Below are 23,865 nucleotides of genomic sequence, written 5' to 3'. Positions count from 1 at the left end.
GCCCCAGAAGGCTGCCTTGCCTTTTCCACCATGTGAGGACACAGAGAGAAGGCATCATCTGTGAACCAGGAAATGGGCCTTCGTCAGACACCAAATCAGCTGATGGCTTGATCTTCAATTTCCTAGCCTCCAGAACTGTGAGAAATAAATTTCTGTTGTTTTTAAACTACTCACTCTAAGTATTTTGTTATATCAGCCCAAAAGTACTAAGACAGACATTCACATTAATTTAACAGTAGTATGAATATCTCTAGCAGTTCTAATGGCATCTCTAAACTACTAAAATAATGGAAAGTATCTATGCTTATTCTAATTTCTTTCCTTCCTGATTTTCATTTTAAATTATTGGCCATTGGGTGTATTGCCACCCCTCTGCACTTATTACAAGACAGTGCTATGGAGTAAGAGAGAAAGGCATCTCGCCACCATACCCTCTGAATTCTGGGCAAGCATTTAGAACATCTGAAAAAGGGATTATTTAGGGATAAGCATTATACAAAAAGAGGACCAAAATCTTGACATAGAAAATACTAAATTTCTCATATATGATTCTCCTAATGTTTTGAATTTAAGTTTTCATTTTTTTTTAAACTAGAATACCTCCCACCTAAACTGGGCTCAATTGGCCACATAGAAACACTTATTATTAAGAATGTTGTCAAATATTAGAATTACAGTAACCATTATATTATTACATTAAAATACTTATAAAAAGGTACCACTTACTAGCACTGGGTGAAACATTCTAGAATGGTTCACAATTTCTTTTTAATTTCTTCCCATTTTTAGTATCGACACAGACCCTAACACTTAGCTCTGTTTCGATAGTTTTATTCCTAAAACAGCCCTTTACTCCTTTCTCTTTAACTATGTGTGTTCTTTGAAGTGGCAGTGGCTATAATTGTGCTTATTTTGTAAGCAGGATGTGAAAGGTGGCCAGAAGTGAAATGGTTGGTCATGAGTCACTCTGTTTGCCAGTTAAAATGGACAAAGAAGACTGCACAGAAACCTGTGGCCAGACCAGGAAATGGAAAGGAGGGGAAAGTCTCGAATTTCTTGTTCAAGGATCTGAAAATCCAACAGAAGATCCAGAGCAAACTCAAAGTCAGCCTGCAAAGTGGACTACCTTAGTAATGTTATACTAGCATAACATTATGATCACCAATAAAATAATAACCCAAAGAGACAAACCAGTTTTTAGCTGCTATGCAAAGTATTATGAGTGCCTGTATAAGTGTTCTAGATAATTGCAATCCTGGGTTATCCATACCAGTATCTCTTTCAGGTAAAGGCAGAAGGCTGAATATTTAGATACTTTCAAAAATTGTCCCTACTAGATTCGAATGTCTTGTTAATTTGGAGGCTTACTTATTGGAATTTACTACTGATTGCAGAAATAATCTATAAACAGAGATATGGGGCAAATCTTCATAGGTAAAATGAGTGGTTAAACATATATATATAATAGGAGAAGGACACAGGCTCAGTCATCAAAACAAGATGGATTCCAAAATGCAAGCTGCAGCTGGCCAAGGCTGAAAGCATAAGGACAACCATGTCAGAGTCCAGTCACAATGGTTATGACTCTGCACTGCAACAAATCACTCAACAGTTTCCTAATCTTTACTGTAATTTGGAATTATATGCCTGAGGCTGTTGCATCCAGATTGCCTGTGTCTCCCCTTCCTTTATACTCACACATTAGCCATAACTTATGGCTCTGTACTACTGTTCACCCACTCATAGGGTTTACTCTTCTAACAAAATTACACTGAACTCTTGCCCTTCTACAGAATCCTGTAGAGTTTCTTTCTGGCAATTGCACAACATGTTTATATTTTACTTATAATATGTGTGAGTATACCTATAATATTTCTGTAGATTGCTCATTGCTTTTTTCTTAGATAGAAATGTCTGCTCAGATTATGAATTCTATGTAAGTATCAATCATTGGCTTTTAGCCTAGCCAAGCCACAGCACCTAACACAGTGCTATACACTCAGCAAACCAATACTAATTGTTGAATTGGGGGAACTTTCCTATGTGTTCGGAAGAAACACCTAAATTAAACTGAGCAAAACAAGCTGATTCTTAGAAACTGAATTTCATTAAGCAAATGCTAGAAATCAAGGTCTTTGTCTTAATGACTACAAACACAAATTAGTGTGTGGAAGAAGATGATAGTTGTCTGTGAGTTAACAGAAAAACATGAATAAAAACCAGGTCTCATGACTAAGAAGATGGTCACCCTGTAGACTGTGGCATATTATTATCTAGAACATATTTTCCCTTCTCTCTGCAGCTTTTTAAAAATGACCCTCCCTACAGGTTGGGATGTAGGTATCAATTTCAAAGAAAAAGAAATACCCTATCATATTTATTTGGTCTCAAGTATATAAAAAATGTAAACTTTTTCTATCAAAAGATTGTCTCCTTTGGTAGCAATCCCATCTCTGTTCTACCTAGCAAAAGGAAATTGAAATGGTAACTTTATTTGTTGTGATGTATCCGACCAGTGTCCAATGAGATAAAAATAGGCAGTGATTTTGTTTCTGCCTCCAACAGGAATTAGAACAGAATACAAGAAAGAAGTAAAGCTGTAAGCATATTTATAATTTAGCATGCTCTGAATCAGGACAAGACAGAAACAAATACAGATTAAAATTTCAAGTCTATTTTAATGTGCAATCAAATGTCTCTTTAGAAACTTTATCGAGAAGGAAAAAGAAACCTCCAACACTTCAGAAAAGAGTGTATGGAAAAGAACCTTTAATAGAACAACTACTGAGAATATCATACTAACAAAATTTTCTCAAGAGAATAATTAGAGCTAAAATGGTGAAAGTAGGGTGAACTTTTTATGGTGGCTTAATTTAACACGCCTAAGCCACATGAAGGCAGCTGTTTACTTAAGTTTTGCTTCTTACATTTTTGTGAATTTTCAAAGTCCAACATGTTATCTACATGGACTGATGGATACATCTACAACAACATAGCACAAAATATAATGGAAGCAAAAGAAGTTTCCCTTCTTTTGGGAATGCTGCTTGGGAGAGTATCATAGATAGCCATGAAAGACGTTACTTTTCCATGTTATTCCCATAGATAAGAGTGAGCATTTTTGGAAATGTGATCAACTGATGCAAAATGGCAGCAACACTGGAAGGAAGAATCAGGAGGATATCTTAGAAGATAACCACAGACTCTTTGCAAGAAACACAGAAGACTACCTTACACCTGGTTTCCACAGGAGAAATGGCTCAAAATATGTCATTAGTTGAACAGTAGGAAAAATGTCTATGGTCTCTTCAGCACCATCTGTATGTAGTCTCTGAGTCTCCAGTTTCTCATCTATGAAACTGGGGTAATAATATTCAATGAGAGTTGTTCTGAAGATCAAATAAGATAGCATATGAAAACAGTTCTAGATTCCAGACATAAGAGTAAGATTAAAAGAAATGTTGTTCTAAATTTTCTTGTGTCATTGCTGCTGCCATCTAGACTTAAACAAATGTTACTGTAAGAGCCAAGTAATAAACTAACACATCTAATCAAAATTAAAGATTCTTCTTTCTTTCTTTTTTTTTTTTTTTTTTTTTTTGAGACGGAGTTTTGCTCTGTCGCCCAGGCTGGAGTGCAGTGGCGCATCTCGGCTCACTGCAAGCTCCACCTCCCAGGTTCACGCCATTCTCCTGCCTCAGCCTCCCGAGTAGCTGGGACTACAGGCACCCGCCACCACGCCCGGCTAATTTTTTTGTATTTTTAGTAGAGACGGGGTTTCACCGTGTTAGCCAGGATGGTCTCGATCTCCTGACCTCGTGATCCGCCCGCCTCGGCCTCCCAAAGTGCTGGGACTACAGGCTTGAGCCACCGTGCCCAGCCAAAGATTCTTCTTTCTAAGATAACCCAACTTCATGACTGTTGACCACATTCTAAGGCAATGGTTCTATTCATTTATTTATCTATCTATTTATTCATTTATTTATTTATTGAGACAGTCTCACTCTGTCATGCAGGCTGGAGTGCAGTGGCAAGATTATGGCTTACTATGACCTCACCCTCCGGGGTTGGGTGTCCTCAGCAGTCCCCAGTAGCTGGGACTACTGGCATGTGCCACCATGCCTGGCTAATTTTTTATTTTTATTTTTATTTTTAGATACAGGGTCTTGCTATCTTGCCTAGGCTGGTCTCAAACTCCTGGGCTCAAGCAATCCTCCCGCCTCAGCCTCCCAAAGTGCTGAGGTTACAGGTGTGAGCCACTGCACCTGGCCAAGACAATGGTTCTAAACTTGAGTATGCATAAGAAAGAGTTGGGAGCCTGTTAAAAATCCTCAAAGGTTCTGATACACAGCAGGTCTGAAGTGGGTGCTAAGAAGTGAATTATTTTGGCAGACAACCCAGGTAATTCTGGTAGTTGTGGTCAGTAGACAGCACTTTGAAATATGCTGCTCTAAAAATGACAAATTAGTTATTACTAAGACATGAAATTATCAGTGAAAAAATTAATATCATAAAGGTGAGTAAATAGAAACAGAGAGGAAGACATCGAAAGAAAATCACAGAATACCAGGTTATAAGGTATTTTTCTTTCCAATAAAAATTTCCATCATCCCTGACAGATGGTCATTTTAAATACCTTCAGTGGTGGGGAATTACTGTCTTCAGGCAACACATGCTATTTTGGGTTATAAGTTGGTATTTTATAAAGGGCAAATGGTAAGTTATTTGAAAGACTGAAGAAATAAGGATATTATTCAGAATAAATTATACATGGAAGCCTTTGTAGACATCAGTGAACTAGATAAGGCATCAACTTTAAATTCAAAATTAATTGACTCCAATACTATTTGGACACCCAAATGTTGGATCTACTACCTGATTTCACTAAAAAGGGCATAGTTTCTTTGGCTGCTATAAAAATAAACCTTTTAATATGTACCTCATTCACATTTCTATGGTACAACATTTTAACCACACATCTGGCAACACTTTCATCTTTCATCTCTCTATTTAGGCAGTGGCCTAAACAGCCATTAAATATGTGTGTGTGTGTGTGTGTGTGTACCTTCAAAATATTTTGCAATGCTTATGAATATCTTAGTGATCCAGATCAAAGCATCTTCAATAAATATAAGGTATCCTATAAAGCCATTTTATCCTACTACTCTGTTGAAAATAATAGTGCTGATATTTTATTTTTATCTTCATATCATTATTCCACTAAATGGGAAAAACAGTTAGTAAACCATTTACTCATGTACTAGTTTTAGAATAACTCACAAGCCTAGTGGTTTCAGATGGCTGTCACCTGTGATTGATGCTTGGGCATTCCCATTTCCAATTATGTAAATTACCAAAATCTCCTACAGCCTCTTTTAGTATAAATCCACTGCTATGTTACTGCTACAAAATTGGAAAGTGTGTGGAGCTGCACACATAAATATGGTCTTGGATTATTTTAATCTGATCTGTGAAAATAGTGGAATAGTGGAATAAGTTTTATAGTCTCAAGCCTGTAATGCCAGCATTTTGAGAGGATGAGAGAGAACTGCTTGAGACCAGGAGTTCAAGACCAGCCTGGGTTCTTTAGGGAGACTCTGTGTCTACAAAAAGTTAAAAAAAACAAAAATAGCCAGCTGTGGTGGCACATGCCTGCAGTCCCAGCTACAAGGGAGGCTGAGGCAGGAAGATCGCTTGAGCCAGGTGGGTTGATGCTGCAGTGAGCCATGATCACACCACTGTGCTCCAGCCTGGGTGACAGAATAAGACCCTGCCTCAAAAAATATAAAAATCTTTATAGAGTGGTCTGGGATTTAGAGTAGGCTCAAAGCTGTCTTACATGGATACATTTCACATAGCTACCAATGCTTCTTTTTAGTTCTGGATTCCAGTTGAGAATTAGAATAGCCCCCATTTCCTCTTCGTCACTGAACCACCACTAGAACATCAATCCCAAATCTGCACCTTGGGCAATATCTGTTAATATGAAATATCTTGGCCCTAAGAAAACTTTGTTGAAGTATCAGATGAAGGTTTTCATGACTACTTTACAACATTACTACCTACAATTTATTTTCTTTGGGTACTAAAGAGTATCCAATAATAAACAATTCTCTCTCTCTCCAAAGGTATCTTTGTGTTCAAGCTTGAGAATGAGAAAGGCAGCCACTGACCTACAGGAGTGGGCCTGGTACTATCAGCTAGGCCTCAATGTTCTCCTATTGAACATAAAAAATTTCTCAAAGCATCAACATCAGACAAGGCCACTCTGACCATGACAGAGTAAAACCAAAACAGCACCACTCCCATATCATGTCTGAACACAGACAAAACAAAGACGTTGTCCAAGACACAAAATACCAAACATCTCCCTCTCTTGCCAAATGAGATTGCTGCCTCCTTACAACTATAGCTTTAGTAACGCTCTAGCCTGTTCTCCTGTAGATAAGACTTACTGGGATACACAATCGTAGAATTGTTCCTGCTTTCTGGGAGTACCCCATCCCCAGAGTGAGGCACCACTCTCTTGAACCCTCTTTCAAATTACTCAACTGAAGCCCGTATCCTGTGCATTCCTCCTGGCACCCGCTTACTGAGATGCCCCCACGGTTCCCCATGATGTGTATCCTCCTCGCGGCAATGAGTCATAAACCCATCATGTTCAACCACCAGTGTACTCCTTGTGGTTTCTGAGTGGAGAGCACCAACAAGCTCACTTACTGAAGCCAAAATAGACATTCTTAAGTAAAGCTCAAAGAATTTCTATCCTCAACACACTCAGTAAAATTCTGACATAAATAAATTCTTCCTTGAGCTTATTTTCTCACATTGTAGATCTGGTGGCAAAAGACCCTTTAGCTCTGCCCCTCAGAAGAGGTACTTTTGGAAGGTACAGAATAAACAAGTAAATTACAGCCCATCTGTTACGCATTTACTAGAGATAGAGGCATGATTTCAAGGAATATGATTCAGTAGGATAGATCCACACCCAGGCCATAGTGAGCTTGGTGGTCCATAATCCTGGATGCTTAAGTAGAATCCCACAGCAGATTCAATGTAAACCTCTAGTAGAAAAACAAACAACTGAATTGAAGTGATGTGACATTGACTTTACTCCAATTTTTGCTTTCTCAGCTTTTATGCTTATTAGGGATACTTATCTCTTTATCATTAATGTCCTCATCAAGGCACGTTTAATGGTCTAGTGTTTAAACATGAAAATGTAAGTTTCTTGCTGTGCAAAATAATGTGAAACAATAATATAAAGACCTAAGGTACATTTATGTAAACCTCAATGATTTGTATGAGATAAAAAAGTTTCCAATTATAGCATATAACTTTTGACAGTTTGAAAAATGACTACTAGCCTTTGCAAAGCACCAATATTGGATTCTGTCATTTCTGCCTCTCTCAAAAGTATAAACAGATTTTTCTCTTAAAAGGCTTATTGCAATAAACAAATTCCATTTAAGAGAATAACACCTGAAAGCTATTGCCATTGACTATCTGTTTTAAATACTGTTCAAATAATCATATATACATTATTTTTAATCCTCACAAAATATTCTATATATAATTATTCTCATTTTACAGATGAATCCCTGGATTCATTAAGTGAGAAATTAAATGATGTGCTCCAAACACACAAAATTAAAGGGTAGAACTGAGATTCAGACCCACTTATGTCTGATTGACTAGGCAAGCTGAGGGATGTGTATGTGTGTGTTTATGTGTGTGCGTCCCCTAATCTATTATGTAATTAGCATTTTTTTCAAGAGCAATTTCTTTTAGGTGAAACTCCTTTTAACACTCAATATTCATGGTGCTTTAACACACACATTCAAAACTTGCTCTTTCATTTTGGATGCAAGTTTGGAAAAAGACTCCTAAAATAAATTTATTTGAGAAAATTCAGCTTAAAGATATGATAGTTATTACATAGGATGATTTTGTTGTCTCTACCTCCTCAAAGACTTTAAAATGGCTTTGGTCATGTGAAGTTAGTATCATCATTCAGAGCTCAAAAATCTCAAGATTCATTCTCCACCCCTTTAATAGTCCTGAGTATATTGTTTCTAAAGCACTACAGGGACTTTAGAGAGAAAATACGGGATTTTGAAATGATAATGTGAATTAAAACAAAAATTCCTTTTTCTTTCTTTCTTTTTCCCTCTCTCTTGCTTGCTCGCGCTCTCTCTTCTATTTTCTTTTTCTTTTTTTATGTTGCTCAATTAGCTAACACTCTATAAAAATGCCCTCAAGGTCTAGAGGATCTGGAATGCTTAGGTACAAAAGGAAAAGGACATTCTACCAATGTTCCTGCTTGCCCTGAATTATCCTTTTGCCTGTTATCAGATTGCATCACTATCCCTACGCTATGATTAAAAATCATCACATGCTTATTTTTATCAAATTGCATGATACCATACAAATATACTACTCCCTTGTTTGCTGACACAGTGATCTTTTAAACGTCAGAGGTTGCAAATTATTTACAATCTTTAGATTATAAAACATTTAGTACACTAGACATCTAGAATTTTGAAACACAATGCAACTTCATTAGCAAAATGAAAAATATTCATTTGTTCATGCTTATTATTTTTGCAATCTGCTTATTCAAAATCCAAAACCATCTAACGTTGAAAGCCATTTACATTACAATCATATCTAATATCCTGCCCATATTATTGCTCCAGGAAATAAATGCATTTTAGGAGAATTATTTATAGAGCATCTCTTTTAGAGGTTAGGCTCAGGGAAGCTCTGTGAGGCTGCAACAGTTTACCAGAAGGAGTCAGGCCATAAAGAAAGAAGTGCTGGCATTGGGTGGGGCTGAATAGTTTGCATCTTTTCCCACTGTTTCTCGCCGCTATCATTTCCATGAAAATCGAGGGTGTGGGAATGTATGCCACAGTAAGAAATCCTACAGACTGCTTTGTGTGCCCAAGAGCCCCCACCCCATAACATCTTTAGCTGTTTTTCTTATCATTGAAAGAGCTATCACACTAATGTCTGGAAAAACTGCAGAGGAGCTAAGCAAGCCAAAGAAATATCATGCTGGGGATGATATTTCTCCTGTCACAGCAGTCTTTTCTCCTTAGGAGGAATACACTTAGCATGAAACCAAAAGGCTTTTGCTGTCTAGCCATCTCAGGATCATCATAGAGCAAACGCATCTGGCCAAAAATCTGCCTTTTGCTTCACAATCCACCTTGCTTAACACTCTTCCTTTTAAACACTAAAAATAAAATGACTCTCTCTACCCAGTTAACACCAGAAGTATCCATCAGTGGCCATGGTCCTCAGTAATCCACATGTGGAACACACCTTATCTCTATTCACTTCACCATGCTCCAGTCAGTGTATCCATTATGAGCCATGGCTCCTTTACTATTCTCAAAAAGCAGCAGTTTGCACCTGCCTCTTTAAAAAGCAGGGCTTGGCACTGTTATCATCTACAGTTACTCATAATGCTCCACGGTTTCCATAGCCTCGCTGATATTACACACTCACACATGCACACACATACATATTTATACACAGACATTCCTAATTCCGGCGATTTACCTTCTTGGGTCTTTTTCTCCTCTGACTACTGCCGTTGAACTTCTCTCCACTGTCGCTTTTCTGAGCTGCATCTTCGTTCATCATTTTGAACAGTTTGGAAAGAAAATATCTCTGCCATCAAACCGTGCCGCCTGTACAGACCACTAGCGAGTATGCACTTACTGGAGGAAAGCAGGAGGAGGAGGAGGGGTGGGGAAGGGGCGCGCACTGGGAGGGTAAGGACGGTGACGTTGCCATGGCAGCAGCTGCCACAACTGTTTATCTGAATGCATTGTTAAATCTGATTCAACCAATTACCATCAGGAACCGGTTACAATGAAGAAAGCCTTGAAAAAAGAATGCCAGGGACTCGAATGATTTGGGGACTCTGCTGGTTGGTTTCTGACACACCCTTGATAGGATCAGCTCTCAACCCACACACAAAACCTGTACTTAATTTTCTTCCTACAGGTACTTCAACACGGAACAGATACAATGCATAATGAGAAAGCTGTAACATTCTAGAATGTGTCTCTGAACGTGAAGAGGTACATTTAGCCAGTCAAGAGGCTACTTAAGGAAAAGGATTGGCTATTAATATCCTAAAGTGAATATAAGAAAGCTATGTTTTTCAGATGTCATTCACTTGGTTTAAAATATAATCTTTTGAAACTACGCTCAAGGATGACTTCTGTCATAAAGCCTTGAGAACAGCTTCTCCAACCTCCAGATAACCCCAACCACTCTCTTCTCCTGCGCCTTCTCTTTCCAATGCAAGCTTCTGACAGAGTACCTGTGACAATGTATTACACAACTGCGTAGATACCTAACCATCTTTTCTTGATAGGCCAAGAGCTTTAGATCAGGAGTGTGTGTGTGTGTGTGTGTGTGTGTGTGTGTGTGTGTGTGTCTGGGTAGGGGGAGAACCGAATTTCCCAGAACCAAGCATAATCCATGGCACATTAAAGGCAGTTAATTAAGGCTTGTTAAATATCTAAGACACTATCAGTAATACAAACATGAAAAACGAATGGAGTTACAATATTTTATAACTGATCTCAAAAGTTTTCTTAACCTAATTGTGTCTATTGACTGATGAATAAAACACAACCCCTCCTCTCAAGGGGGTGTATACTATAAAGTTCTGGAATTGTTCTTGATTTTTAAAAAATGGGGCTTGTTTTTATAACAAGAAACCCAAATCCACTTATTGATTAAGGTGGCCATACTTGTATATTTAAAAATATTAACTTGTAGGCTGAGCACAGTGGCTCATGCCTGTAATCCCAGCATTTTGGGAGGCCAAGGCAGGCGAACCGCGAGGTGAGGAGCTCGACACCAGCCTGGCCAACGTCATAAAACCCTGTCTCTACTAAAAATACAAAAAAAAAAATTAGCCGGGTGTGGGGAGGCTGGGGCAGGAGAATTGCTTGAACTCGGGAGGCGAAGGTTGCAGTGAGCCAAGATTGCCCCCAGTGCACTGCAGCCTCGGTGACAGTGCAAGACTCCGCCTTGAAAAAAACAAATTACATATATATATATATATATATACATATATATAAACTTGTAGATGCAACCAGAACCTAATATACTTTGTACAAATGCACATATGTATATTCTAAACACTTGCCCTTATTCCCAGACAATGAACGTAAAGTATAATACACAGCATACTTAGAAGTAAAAATAGAGTAAGGATTAAACCAACAAGATAGTGTATATAAATGCACTTTGAAATTGGAAGGTGCCTATGTAAATGTGTTGCTATTCCTAATCTTATTATTATTACAAATATAGACAGTTTTCAACTCTGAAAGTGTACCTTAAGAAACATATTTATGTGAAAATGACTGCAGCAGTTAAGAACTCACCTTTCCATCAGACACAGCAACAAAAATTCACCTTTTTCCCCATTGCTGTTAGGATTGCTCTTTCTCTCTGCCTTACCACCCTAAGGCCCCTCCACGTCGTCATCTAGAGTCAACGCTGTTTTGCTGCCCCTCACTCCCTCCACCCTCCTCCTGTTTCAGCAGACCCATTCCACCAATGCCATTCTCTCACCATTGCTTCAGTGGTATCTTGGATCACACAGCCAGGCCAAAGAGGCAAAGGTTCTCTTTCTTGTCAAAACAAAACCCCAAAGAGCTTCTACAGAAGCCTCCAGAAGCCCAACTCCCACTGTGGTCAGAGCCCCCACTGAAATCCCCATGCCATTTCCTACTCCCCTACCACCTGCTCTCCCAACCCCTCACTCATTCCCTCACCTCGTCCCATTAGATGCCCCTTTCTTGACCTTTCTTGGGAGCAGCCTCAGCTTGGACACATTCAGTTACTCGATAAATATTTATTGGATGACTATCATGTGCCAGGAACTGAGTACTAGAGGCACATTGCCCTAACTACTGCGGATATCATGATAAACAAAACAGGCAACATTTTTGCAGTTGTAGTGCTTACATTCTAACAGTGGAACTAGGTGGTAAGCAAAAATAATAGTGACAAATGCTCTGGGGAAAAAAAGTAGAATAAGGAGTGATGAGAGACACATGTTACTGTGCTTAGCACACAAGGTGCTAAGGAATGCTCTTTAGAAATCTGAATGAAGGGACCAAGCCAAGCAATTATCTGAAGGAAGAATATTCTAGGCAAACAGAATAGCAGTTCAAAGGTCCTGAGATGGGAACTTCTTGGCAAAAATGTGAGGAAACTATTATACTACGAAAAGAAGCAGCAAAATGGAAGACCTTTATCGTAACTGGATCTATAGGAGAGAGATGCTATTAATGTTCTTCTTTGTCAGTTGAAGTCAGAACATGTTTTTCAATCAATGTGTTTGGGAGCCCAATTAGTAATAGAATCATTGCTTTGACATCACCTCTGCAATGCAAATTGAAAACAAATGTACTTCGTATTTCAACAGTTTATGAATTAGTAACTTCTGATTATGTTCTGACAGCCTTTGTAACAATGCTTCCTCTGTCAACATTCAAACATACAGTGCATGGTTGTAAATTCTCAGATTTTGGCTTCTCAGTTTGACAGTCTGCTATACCCTGCTGGCCGCTTGTGTATCTTAGTGTGTTGGTGCTGCTATAACAAAATACCTGAGATGAGGTAATTTATAAAGAATAGAAATTTATTTGTCACAGTTCTGAGGCTGGGAAGTTCCAAGATCAAGGCACCAGCAGGCTCACTGTCTGGTGAGGGCCAGGTCTCTTCTTCCCAGATGGCATATTGAACACTGTCCTCACATGGCAGAAGGAAAGACAAGCAAAAAGGGCCTACCTAGTTCCCTCCAGCCCTTTTATAAGGCCACTTATCCCATTCACGAGGGCTCTACCCTCGTGACTTAATGACCTCCTAAAGGCCCAATCCCCTAACACCATCACATTGGGGGTTTAGTTTCAACATGATTTTGGAGGGGACACAAATATTCAAGCCATAGCAGTGTCATTCTGAAATATTACTTAAACTTGTATACAATGCACTTCCTGTACAAAGTACTGCCCAAATGCTATACAGTATAACATAGATGTAAACATCTACATTCTGTATAAAATAAAAATCCCAGTCAGTAGCTAAACAGGTGCCGGTAGTATTGTATCAATTACAACATCGGGGGTAAATATCTCTCTGACATTTTCTGTAGAAAATGTCAAGATGTTATAAGTGTTTGGGCAGTCATTTTTCCTCTTCTGAAAGCTTTCCGTCAATTTCCTTGTGGCTGTCTGCCGAGTATTCTTCACTTCCTATCCTAATGTACATTTTTCAGTGGGCATGTCCCTAACTGGACTCTAAGCTCCTTGAGGGCAGGATTAATATCTATCTTGGCATGCCACATAAAGCCTACTGCAGTGCATGGCATATAACAGGGGACTAGGAACTATTTTTAAATGCAGTAAAGAAACATTTTCAGTATTTACTGAGTTTTTATTTACAATTAGACATTTAAAAGATTATTTTTTATTTCTTAGATTTTTCTTTCCCTTTATGTACTTTCTGATATCTAAGAGCTATATATAATTTTAAATAAGATTTTTACAGATATTTGAGAAAATGGAGTTGCTGCAGGCACGATAGCAATGATGATAATACCTTACATTTGCATTTTATAATTCATAAAGCCCTTTTAGCTCCTGGAATGGGAGCTCCATGAGAACAGAGATCTTTGTTGTTCTCGATATAATTCAAACACCTGTAAGAGTGCCAGCATATGACAGATACTCAATAAATACTAAGTGACTTTACGGGATTCTCATAACCACACAAGAAGGTTAGTGTCAACTACAGTACAGGTGATAAAACTGAAATAAAAAGTGGGTTTGGTGACTTGTCCAAAGTAAGAAAGTTAATAAGATATAGAGCTTAAGTTCATCAGATTTGAAGGCTGTTGTTCTTTTATTAAATCATAGCTGGCTTCAATGAAAAGCAGCCACTTAATAAAGTATAAGATGGACAAAGACTAAGACGGAAAATGCCAGGAACAGAAACCACTGTCAGATGACAATGACCCAGGTAGAAATATGAAGATGTCTTTATTGGTTTTATGTTAAGCATATTTTATAGGCAGGGAGTTTTAGAGGTGATTATTCTAATTTTCATATGCCTATTCTATTTTATTAAACCATGAGAGTTAATAGTATTAAGAGCTCTAACATACTATTTAAATTCATAACATTATTTGAGTGAGATAAAGTTCTCTGAAGTATAAGCCTTTATGTCTTACAGGTAGATTATCTCCATTTGTGAGTCAAGAGTTGTCTGTTGTTACAAACGCATTTTTTCACAGAAACTATGTTAAAAAATCTCAGTTCTCTAAAGCCCTCAAAAGGCTTTCCCACTCACTATTACTTATGGTAGAAAATCTTAACTTGGCAAAGATCCAATAGGGGACACCAAAGCATTTTTTTTCCTTTTGGACACATAGCTAGACTACTGTTGTGGGTTGAACTGTGTCCCCCTAAAAGATACGTTCAAGCCCTAATATCTGGCACCTGTAAATGTGACCTTATTTGGAAATAGGGTCTTTGCAGATGTAATCCTGTTAAGATGAGGTCATAATGGACTAGGGTGGGCTAACCCAATGAACAGGTGTCCTTATAAGAGGAGAAAAAACTAGATGTAGAGACACACAGAGAAAAGATGGCCATGCAAAGACAGAGGCAGAAATTGGGAGTGATGTAGCTACAAGGCAAGGGATGCCAATGATTGCTAGCAACCACTAGAAGCTGGGAAGAGGCAGGGGGGGATCCTTCTCCAGAGCCTTCAGAAGGAACATAGCCCTGAAGACTCCGTGGTTTTGCACTTCTAGTCTTCATAACTGCGAGAGAATACAGTTCTGTTATTTTAAGCCACCCAGTTCGTAGTGCTTTGCTATGGCAACCCTAGGAAACTAGTACAGTCATATTTTCCATCCTCCCTTATAGTTGGTTGCAGCCTTGAGATTTAGTTCTAACCTGTACAATGTAGGTGGAAGTGTATAGCACGTTCAAGCCTAGTTAATAAACCCTCCCGTGAGTAATCTCTATTCATGTGCTAGCTGAATACACAGGCAGACAAAACCTAGAAGGTGGAAGAGCGAAGACTGGGGAAAGGCTGAATCCCTGAATTACTGTGTGGAGCATAGTCCTTCTTATTCCCTTTTTTATTAAACCTCATAGGACACAAGTAACTTTTTCTCATGTGAGTTTAATCACTGAGATTATGGTGTTGTTTATGAAAACAGCTAGCCTATGGTAACTAACCATATCTACCCATGTTTTTAAGGGAATACATAGTTATATTTCCACTTTAGGATGTCTATTATGTGAACGATACTCCCACTGCACCAACATTCTTAGCTATTGAAAATTGATCCTATGTCCTGTATTAAAGGCACTAGTCTGGTAAGAAAGGGTACCAAAAGGAATTACAGGGAGATCAGAAGAGATGAGAAAAATATTGTTTATTAGGGGTGGGTAGCAAAAAGGAATGCCTGCCAGATCTATAGAATCACAATCCCAAAGCAGCTTCTGTCCACTTTCCTTTTCCTCCTGCCTCTCTTCCTCAATAAATCCTTTGTGTCCTTTTCTGTTGCCAAAAGTCATTGCTCTGACCATGGTGGTCTCCCTTCTTGACTCACTGAGAATGTAAACAAAGAATGCTTGCCTGTCTTACAAACAAACACATGATTTTTTTGACGTTCCCTAAGAATTCTTCTTTTTTCTTTCTTTTTTATACTTTTGTTATCAGTGGGGAAAATATATGGAATATAAAGATAACAAAGAGAAAATCCAGCTTCCCAAAATTCACAATAAAAAAGCCCCTGGTCAACCAGGCACAGTGGCTCATGCCTGTAATCCCAGTGCTTTGGGGAGGGCAAAGCAGGAAGACCACTTAAGCCCAGGAATTCAAGACCAGCCTGAGCAACATAGTGAGACCCTGTCTCTTTTTTTTTTTTTTTAAGGCCCCTGGTATTTGTTGGAATGTACACAGAGTTGGGGTCAGATCTACTTCTGGGCCTGCGGACTGCTCTCCTCCAGTGCCCTCCCTGAATTGCCAAGTGTCTGTCCTAGTGTTAGTCTATACTTCTTCTTTTCCATAGAAGACCTGGAAGGACTCTATTTAGTAGTTCTACCTCCTTGGAAGCTAAAGTGAGGACCATGGGCCAGGCAAGAGGCCTTTTTTATTTATTTCTCCCAGTTCTTAGTAGTTACACCATCAGCATCAGCAAGAAGTACTTCTTCTCCCTCCTTGAGATCCTTTCGTTCCTCTCACCTATGTCTTTCTCCTCTAAATTTATTTATTCCTTTATTCATCCAGCAGATTTTTGGGGGATGGTCACTGACTACTATATGCTGGACCCATGCTAGTTGCTGGGGCTTTGGCATGAACTAGATAATCTTTTTCCTTACAGGGCTTACAATCTAAAGCTAGCGATGGTCATAGAACCAGAAATACAGTAACACCCTCTGTAGGAAATAAGGTATTACAGAAGCATAAAACACGGGCGCCAAACCTAGTCTGAAAGAACAAGAAAAGTCTCTGAGAGAAAGTGACTTGTAAACTGAGAAGATCTGAGCTGTAAATAGAAATTATCTAAATGAAAAGGAAGGTGTAAGTGGGAGTTAAAGAATAATTCGAGCAAAAACAACAGCACTGGAGAATGCCCTCTGGTGGAACAGACCATGACATTGGCAGAACTGAGATGAGGCCCACATAGTTGAATGGTACCTTCCAGCCAGGCCTGCAGTAGTGACTCCATCCTAGGCCTAAAAGTATCAGCAGGCATGTTTGTCCATAGACTATCAGTGTCCCACGTAGGTATCTGTTACTGACAAAACGTTTGTGTCCCTGCAAAATTTTCATGTTGAAATTCAAACCCCCAATGTGATGGTGTTGGAAGACAAAGCCTTTGGGAGGTGTATTAGTCAGAGTTCTCTAGAGAAATAGAACAGGATATATAGCGATAAATAGATGAGGGGATTTATTATGGAAATTGGCTCATACCACTGCAGAAGCTGAGAGGTCCCACAATAAAACAACTGCCAAGCTGGAGAACCAAGAAAGCTTGTGGTGTAATTCAGGCTGAGGCCAAAGGCCTGAGACTCCAAGAACCAGGGTGAGGGTGGAGGGGCTGGTGTAAGCCCTGGAGTCTGAAGGCCTAGAACTGGAAACTCTGATGTCTGAGGGCAGGAAGAGATGGATGTCCCAACTGAAGAAGGCAGAGAATTCATCCTTCATCTCCCTTTTTGTTCTATCTGCACCTTCAATGGAGTAGATGGTGCTAGCCCACATCGGTGAGGGTGAATCTTCTTTACTCAGTTGACTGATTCAAACACTAATCTCTTCCAAGAAACTTTCTCACAGACACACTCAGAAATCATGTTTTACCAGCTATCTGGGTATTCCTTAACCCAGTCAAGTTGACACATAAAATTAACTATCAGAGTAGGTAATTAGGTCATAAGCGTGGACTGCTCATGAGATTAGTGCCCTTAAGGAGAAACAGAAGAAAAATTATTTGTCTCTCAGCTATGTGAAAATACAATGAGAAGACAGTCATCTGCAAACCAGAAAGTGGGCCTGGGCCCTCACCAGACACTGACTCTGCCTGCACTTTGACCTTGGACTTTCCAGTCCTCAAACCTATGAGAAATAAACGTTTGTTGTTTAAGCCACCCAGTCTATAGTATTCTGCTACAGCAGCCTAAACTAATACAGTACCCATGTGTCATAGCTAATCATTATTATATACCTTGTGAACCATGTAGCAAGATGGCCCTGTTAGCTTATGGAAAATATTTCCCTAAAACTAGGATGTTATCTGCTGGTGATATGGCTAAAAAGAGGCAGATTTTGCAACCATGTAACATACTTCCTCTGAAGTTTCAGGGAATATGTTTGGAGATAGAAGAACCAGTTTTATGCCTAGGCAAGAAGAATTCCATGACCACCAAACTGAGCCCATCTCCCATGAAGAGCTGGAGAGATTTGAGAAGCCACACCCAGCAACATCCTCAGCCTGATATTACCAGTTGTTCCTTGGTAAATATATCATGTGTGCTTATTGCAGCACAATTAAATTAAACCAGAGGGGGGCATGGGAAGATGCCAGAGATGCAGGGAGTAAAGAGCTCAATAAGCCATGTTAAGGATTCAGGATTTAGACCTAAAAGCCATCAAAGCCATTTAATGGTTTAAAGAGAAATTGAAATGGTAAAATTTGAAGTTTTTGTAAAGAGCATTCCTTATAAAGAGTTATTGAATGGGAACTAAGCAGCGAATGGATGTGATGAGAGGTATCTAAGAGTCTATAACAGCAGTCCTATAGAGAGATGATGATGAGGGGTGGACAGATGCGTTAGTCTGTCACCACCAAAAATGTTATACTCACAAGTCCTAGTGTGTCTGGAATTAGTGGGTTCTTGGTCTCACTGACTTCAAGAATGAAGCCGCGGACCCTCGCGGTGAGGGTTACAGCTCTTAAGATGGCACATCTGGAGTTGTTCGTTCCTTCTGATGTTCGGATGTGTTCGGAGTTTCTTCCTTCTGGTGGGTTCGTGGTCTCGCTGGCTCAGGATTGAAGCTGCAGACCTTCGCAGTGGGTGTTACAGCTCTTAAGGCAAGGCGTCTGGAGTTGTTCGTTCCTCCCGGTGGACTCGTGGTTTCGCTGGCTTCAGGAGTGAAGCTGCAGGTCTCGCTGGCTTCAGGAGTGAAGCTGCAGACCTTCAGGGTGAGTGTTACAGCTCATAAAAGCAGTGTGGACCCAAAGAGTGAGCAGTAACAAGATTTACTGCAAAGAGCAAAAGAACAAAGCTTCCACAGTGTGGAAGGGGACCCGAGCGGGTTGCCACTGCTGGCTCCGGCAGCCTGCTTTTGTTCTCTTATCTGGCCCCACCCACATCCTGCTGATTGGTAGAGCCCAGTGGTCTGTTTTGACAGGGCGCTGACTGGTGCGTTTACCATCCCTGAGCTAGACATAAAGGTTCTCCACGTCCCCATCAGATCAGTTAGATGCAGAGTATGGACAGAAAGGTTCTCCATGGCCCCAGCAGAGCAGCTAGATACAGAGTATCGATTGGTGCATTCACAGACCCTGAGCTAGACACAGGGTGCTGATTGGTGTATTTACAACCCCTGAGCTAGACATAAAGGTTCTCCACATCTCCACCAGACTCAGGAGCCCAGCTGGCTTCACCCAGTGGATCCTGCACAGGGGCTGCCTGCCAGTCTCGTGCCGTGTGCCCGCAATCCTCAGCCCTTGGGTGGTCGATGGGACTGGGCGCCGTGGAGCAGGGGGCGGCGCTCGTCAGGAGGCTTGGGCTGCACATGAGCCCACGGAGGCGGAGAAAGGCTCAGGCATGGCGGGCTGCAGTCCCGAGGCCTGCCCCGCAAGAAGGCAGCTAAGGCCCCGCGAGAAATCGAGCACAGAGCCGGTGGGCCGGCACTGCTGGGGGACCCAGTACACCCTCCACAGCCGCTGGCCCGGGTGCTAAGTCCCTCATTGCCCGGGGCCGGCAGTGCTGGCCGGCTGCCCCGAGTGTGGGGCCCGCCAAGTCCACGCCCACCCGGAACTCCAGCCGGCGCGCAAGCGCCGCGCGCAGCCCCGGTTCCCGCTCGCGCCTCTCCCTCCACACCTCCCTGCCAGCTGAGGGAGCTGGCTCCCGCCTTAGCCAGCCGAGAAAGGGGCTTCCCACAGTGCAGCGGTGGGCTGAAGGGCTCCTCAAGTGCCGCCAAAGTGGGAGCCCAGGCAGAGGAGGCGCCGAGAGCGAGCGAGGGCTGTGAGGACTGCCAGTATGCCGTCACCTCTCACTAGGAGGAAGTGAGAAACAAGAAGAGGACAGTGGGAAGGCATCTTGCCTAAACAGAAAGAGACCTCATCATCACGAAAGTCTCACATGGGGAAGGGCTCTCAAAGAATAATTTGTGAAATCCATTTCATTTGACAAAGGAGGGAACAAGACCCAAAAACATTAGGGACTGCTCTCAAGGTACCACAATTAGTTAGCATAGGGAAGACAGGACCCAGGACTCATGCCACCTCACTAAGTAGCCTTTATACCTTGGTCATCTTCACACGGATGAGCTTTAAAAGGTGGCGTTATATCTTACCTGCTATGATTTGAAATTAAGGAGCCATAAATTCTTGCTTAAGGTGTAAAAGACCAGAGAGAAATGAGTCCACTAAACAACTACTCCCCTCAGTGAATGATTAAGGGAGGAAAGACCTTTGTGTCTGATGTAAATATGGAATGTCTCCTTCCTGAATTGCAACCAGCTCAATCAAGGTTTCACTGAGATGGATTTCAAAGCAGCAGTAGCAGCAGCAGCAGCAGCAGCAATTGGTTAGGGACCTGCTTGTTTCCCTTTATACCAGTCCAACATAAGGTTTACCAAAGAGGTAATTTGGTTGCAAAATTTACCCTGTCCAATCTAAAGAGAACCTTTGGAAATCATGACATACAATTTTAACACCTCACTTCACCTGAGACAAATATTAAATTTAGCCTAGTGATTAATTACATCTTATTTTACATAAATATCAGCAACAATATTTTAGATGAAATGTAGAATTTCACTGAAGAATAACAAAATGTGGGTGAGCTCACCATGTACATGCTCCCGGCTAGGTCAATTTTTTAGGACGCATTATCATCTGCTTGCTCTACTATACATTCAGTCTCCAGTGATATTAGTTCTTGAAAATAGCTGTTATAATTAGGTTTTCCTGTAAATGCAAATAAATAGCACATTGGGGCAGGTTGTGTCCTTGAAAGACATATTTTTTCAGGGGCAACTTAATTTTATTACTGTCAACATTTTCTATCTTAAACCACCTTAAAAATAAGTTATGGCAAATTTTTTTCTTTTAACAATGAAGAAAAAGTCTGGGCCCATTGATAAAAAGTCAACAAATAACCTAGGGCCTCCATATTTAAGTCCATTATAAATGTAAATCATATTTTAAAAGATATGTACCCATGGTGGTGACGGAATTTACAAGAACACAAAGAATCCCAATGTTAGAAGGTAACTTAGAAACCATTGTATCCAGCTCCTACCTCTCAGTAAGTAAGAAAATTGGAACCCCCTAGGCTATGTTACCTACTCAAGGTTGCATATACAGTTAGGCACTTTGAACTAAATTCTCAGTTTTCTTATTCCTAATCCAGTGTTAATATATTCTAGTGGGGTGTCTTTCGGCTAAAATGAATTCAGGAGCCCCCACTCCTCAGCAAACACATAGGCCCAGCAATTGCTCAGCGCTCTGAGAGTGAGAAAAAAAAATATGTAAATCATCTACGAGACAGAAATGTTTCAGATGTTTCAGGCATTACAAGTAGAGAGCTGAATAAGAGAAAACGATTTTTTGTTGTTATTGCTGTTTTGCAAAATGCTGCAAAATACCCCAAGTTAAGATCAGGGGTTTCTATAATGGAATTGAAGGAGAAGAAGGCAAAAAAGGATTAACTTGGAGATGAGCCTGTTTTTCACAACGTTATCCTTTGCCAAAGAATCTCAAGAATGGTGGAAACCAATGATAATATGAACATTAAAGCTTCAAGGAGCCTTTAAATAAATAGCTATAGTTTAAAAAAATAGATGGCAAAGGAAGTCGGCTTGCTATCTTATCACTCTTGTGAATTAATAATTAATGACTGACCACTACAATTCCTTCCATTTAGGAAAAAAAAATCAACAGAGTTTATTACCTATTAGTGTTCTCTAAGTTCTAACTACCATCCAGTCAGGAATGGTGGCATTCTAGTTACCTGTTACCTCACAAAATACCTCATAAACGTACTGTCTTAAAATAATTTTATGTTTCTCACAAATTTGTGAGTCAAGGATTAAGGAAGGGCTCACATGGCTGATTCATTCTGATACATGTGGTGCCAGCTGGGGCAGCTCAGGCTGGAGGATCTACTCCTACCGTGGCACGCTTACTCACATACCTGATTTCTTGGTGCTTGTTGCTCTCTCTGTCTTCCCATGTGGCATTGCATTCTTCAAGGCCTCTCCACATGGCTTGGGTTTTCACCGTATGGTCGTTTGAACGTAGTTGCATTCTTTTATTACAGTTGGCTTCCTAGAGGCCAGGAAATGGCAAGCACCTATCCAGTTAAGGGTTCTGCCATATTTTATTGGTCAAAGCAGTCACAGGGCCCTTCCAGATTCAAGGGGTGAAGAAATTGACTCCACCTCTTGTTGAGGGATAGCTGGAAAGGTCACATTGCTGAAGAGCATATGGAAGGGGAGCCATCTTGGAAAATGTACTAGGCCACAGGCGGCCAGCAAGTAAAGTAGGCCAGAGAGAGAGAGCAGACAGGCTGACTTTGCATACTGTACTAAGGGGGTCTTTTCCCAAAGGAACAGACTCTGCTAGCCAGAACTGCAGTGTTCTGCATTCCCTTTATTCATTTAAAAAAAAAAAGTTATCAATGAATTTCTGAAATGATTACATATTACTGGGTCAAACTCTACTATTTCTTCTCAAAAAAAAGTCTTTGTTGATCTTCAAAGATGAGTTTCACGTATCCTGCTTTCTGAATCTGAGCTACTGTCTAATCAATTCACCAGAATTCTTTCATATTAAACTACAGTGCAGCTTTTTTTGAACTTTCTTTAGCCTCTCTCTTTTCACTCTCCTTGGCCCCTCCTCTTCTACGTAACATCTATATGACCTCCTAACAGCCTTAAATTCTATACAAAAAAAAGATAATTAAAAAACAAGCTTAAAAATGAAACAAAAGTATATCATAACTTAGAACTAATTTGAACTAATGTCTAAAAAGGGATACATGTAGCGCAAGCACATTTGTTTGTTAGCTTCAAACTCTATACTAGGAAAATGATTAAACACATAATAGAGTTGGAAGAAAGTTTATTAACTTGTTAGCAACCTGCTACTGCAGTCTAGAATTTAGTCTTTAGTTCTGATTTACATAAATATTGGATGTTATTTGTGCTGGGCCTTAACAAAACCTATATATCTGACAAATTCCCTTATTCTCTTCTATTTAGGTCTTATTCATGTTTCTGGCTTAGAGTAACACTAGAACAGAAAATATCTACTTTAATTATTTAATTTGCTTAACTACCAAGAACAAATTGTGACTTGGGCCTTGATAATGTGGTGATAATCTGACCTGGAGAGTATCCAAATTCAAGTAGGAAAAACAGTCCTTCTCAAGAAATTTCATCAAGTCCTACACAAAAAAACTTAGGAACCAAAGTATGGGCAATCCTTCTATTTTGGTCACATTGACTATACAAATTACTACATAGTATCTGCTTGCCAGTTTATCTTGCATAAGTGTCAAAAAAATAACTTTTGCCAGCCTGTTAATTTGCCAAAACATTTAGAGTATAACAATAATAATACATTTAATGCTACACAGATTGAAATTGATGAGAGCAACTAAGTATAATAGTATCTCACAAATCTAATCACTTGAGACCCAGAATATTAATGCCACACTTAGACCTTAAGCTGTTCTAATTAAAACTGTAGAAATCTAAGTAAAAATTTAGTTATATCCATTGATTTACAACATTTCCAATTTTATTTATGCCTAACCAATTATAAGAGTATTTCCTGGGCCCATAAAACTGTCAGCCTAGAAAGTGTTGAACTGTGAAGGAGCTGAGATCTTATCCTACTTGCAAGTTAACAAGTTAGTTTGCTACAGTCTTATAGATTGTGGCAGAAGATAAGAGACTCTCAGGTCAGAAACAAAGAGCTGTATTATTATACACCACTGCAAGCAACATTAGCATCAGCATATTTGTGTCAGTTTCCCTACTCCCAATTAATGTGTACAGGCTAGATGG

The 23,865-nt window shown here is 39.9% G+C and overlaps 1 protein-coding gene across 40 annotated transcripts in view; it reads right to left on the bottom strand.

The window, feature by feature from the left end:
* The window catches only part of ANK2 (ankyrin 2), a 689,728-nt gene that overhangs the window by 323,473 nt on the left and 342,390 nt on the right, over window positions 1-23,865 (bottom strand). For 10 of the 40 annotated variants that reach the window (XM_030799049.1, XM_030799056.1, XM_030799069.1 and 7 more), the window contains exon 1: window positions 9,571-9,969. The exons of 20 other annotated variants lie outside the window; for them this stretch is intronic. In XM_030799049.1, the coding sequence (XP_030654909.1) occupies window positions 9,571-9,654 (84 nt within the window). In that variant the 5' untranslated portion in view covers window positions 9,655-9,969. Of the gene's footprint in view, window positions 1-9,570; window positions 10,818-23,865 lie in introns of those variants that run through there. 10 more of the 40 variants (XM_030799050.1, XM_030799059.1, XM_030799071.1 and 7 more) reach the window with 6 other exon arrangements.

The sequence above is a fragment of the Nomascus leucogenys genome, chromosome 18, assembly GCF_006542625.1.
Source record: "Nomascus leucogenys isolate Asia chromosome 18, Asia_NLE_v1, whole genome shotgun sequence".
In the NCBI taxonomy this organism is placed as follows: domain Eukaryota; kingdom Metazoa; phylum Chordata; class Mammalia; order Primates; family Hylobatidae; genus Nomascus; species Nomascus leucogenys.
This window is presented reverse-complemented; position numbering and strand designations above follow the sequence as displayed.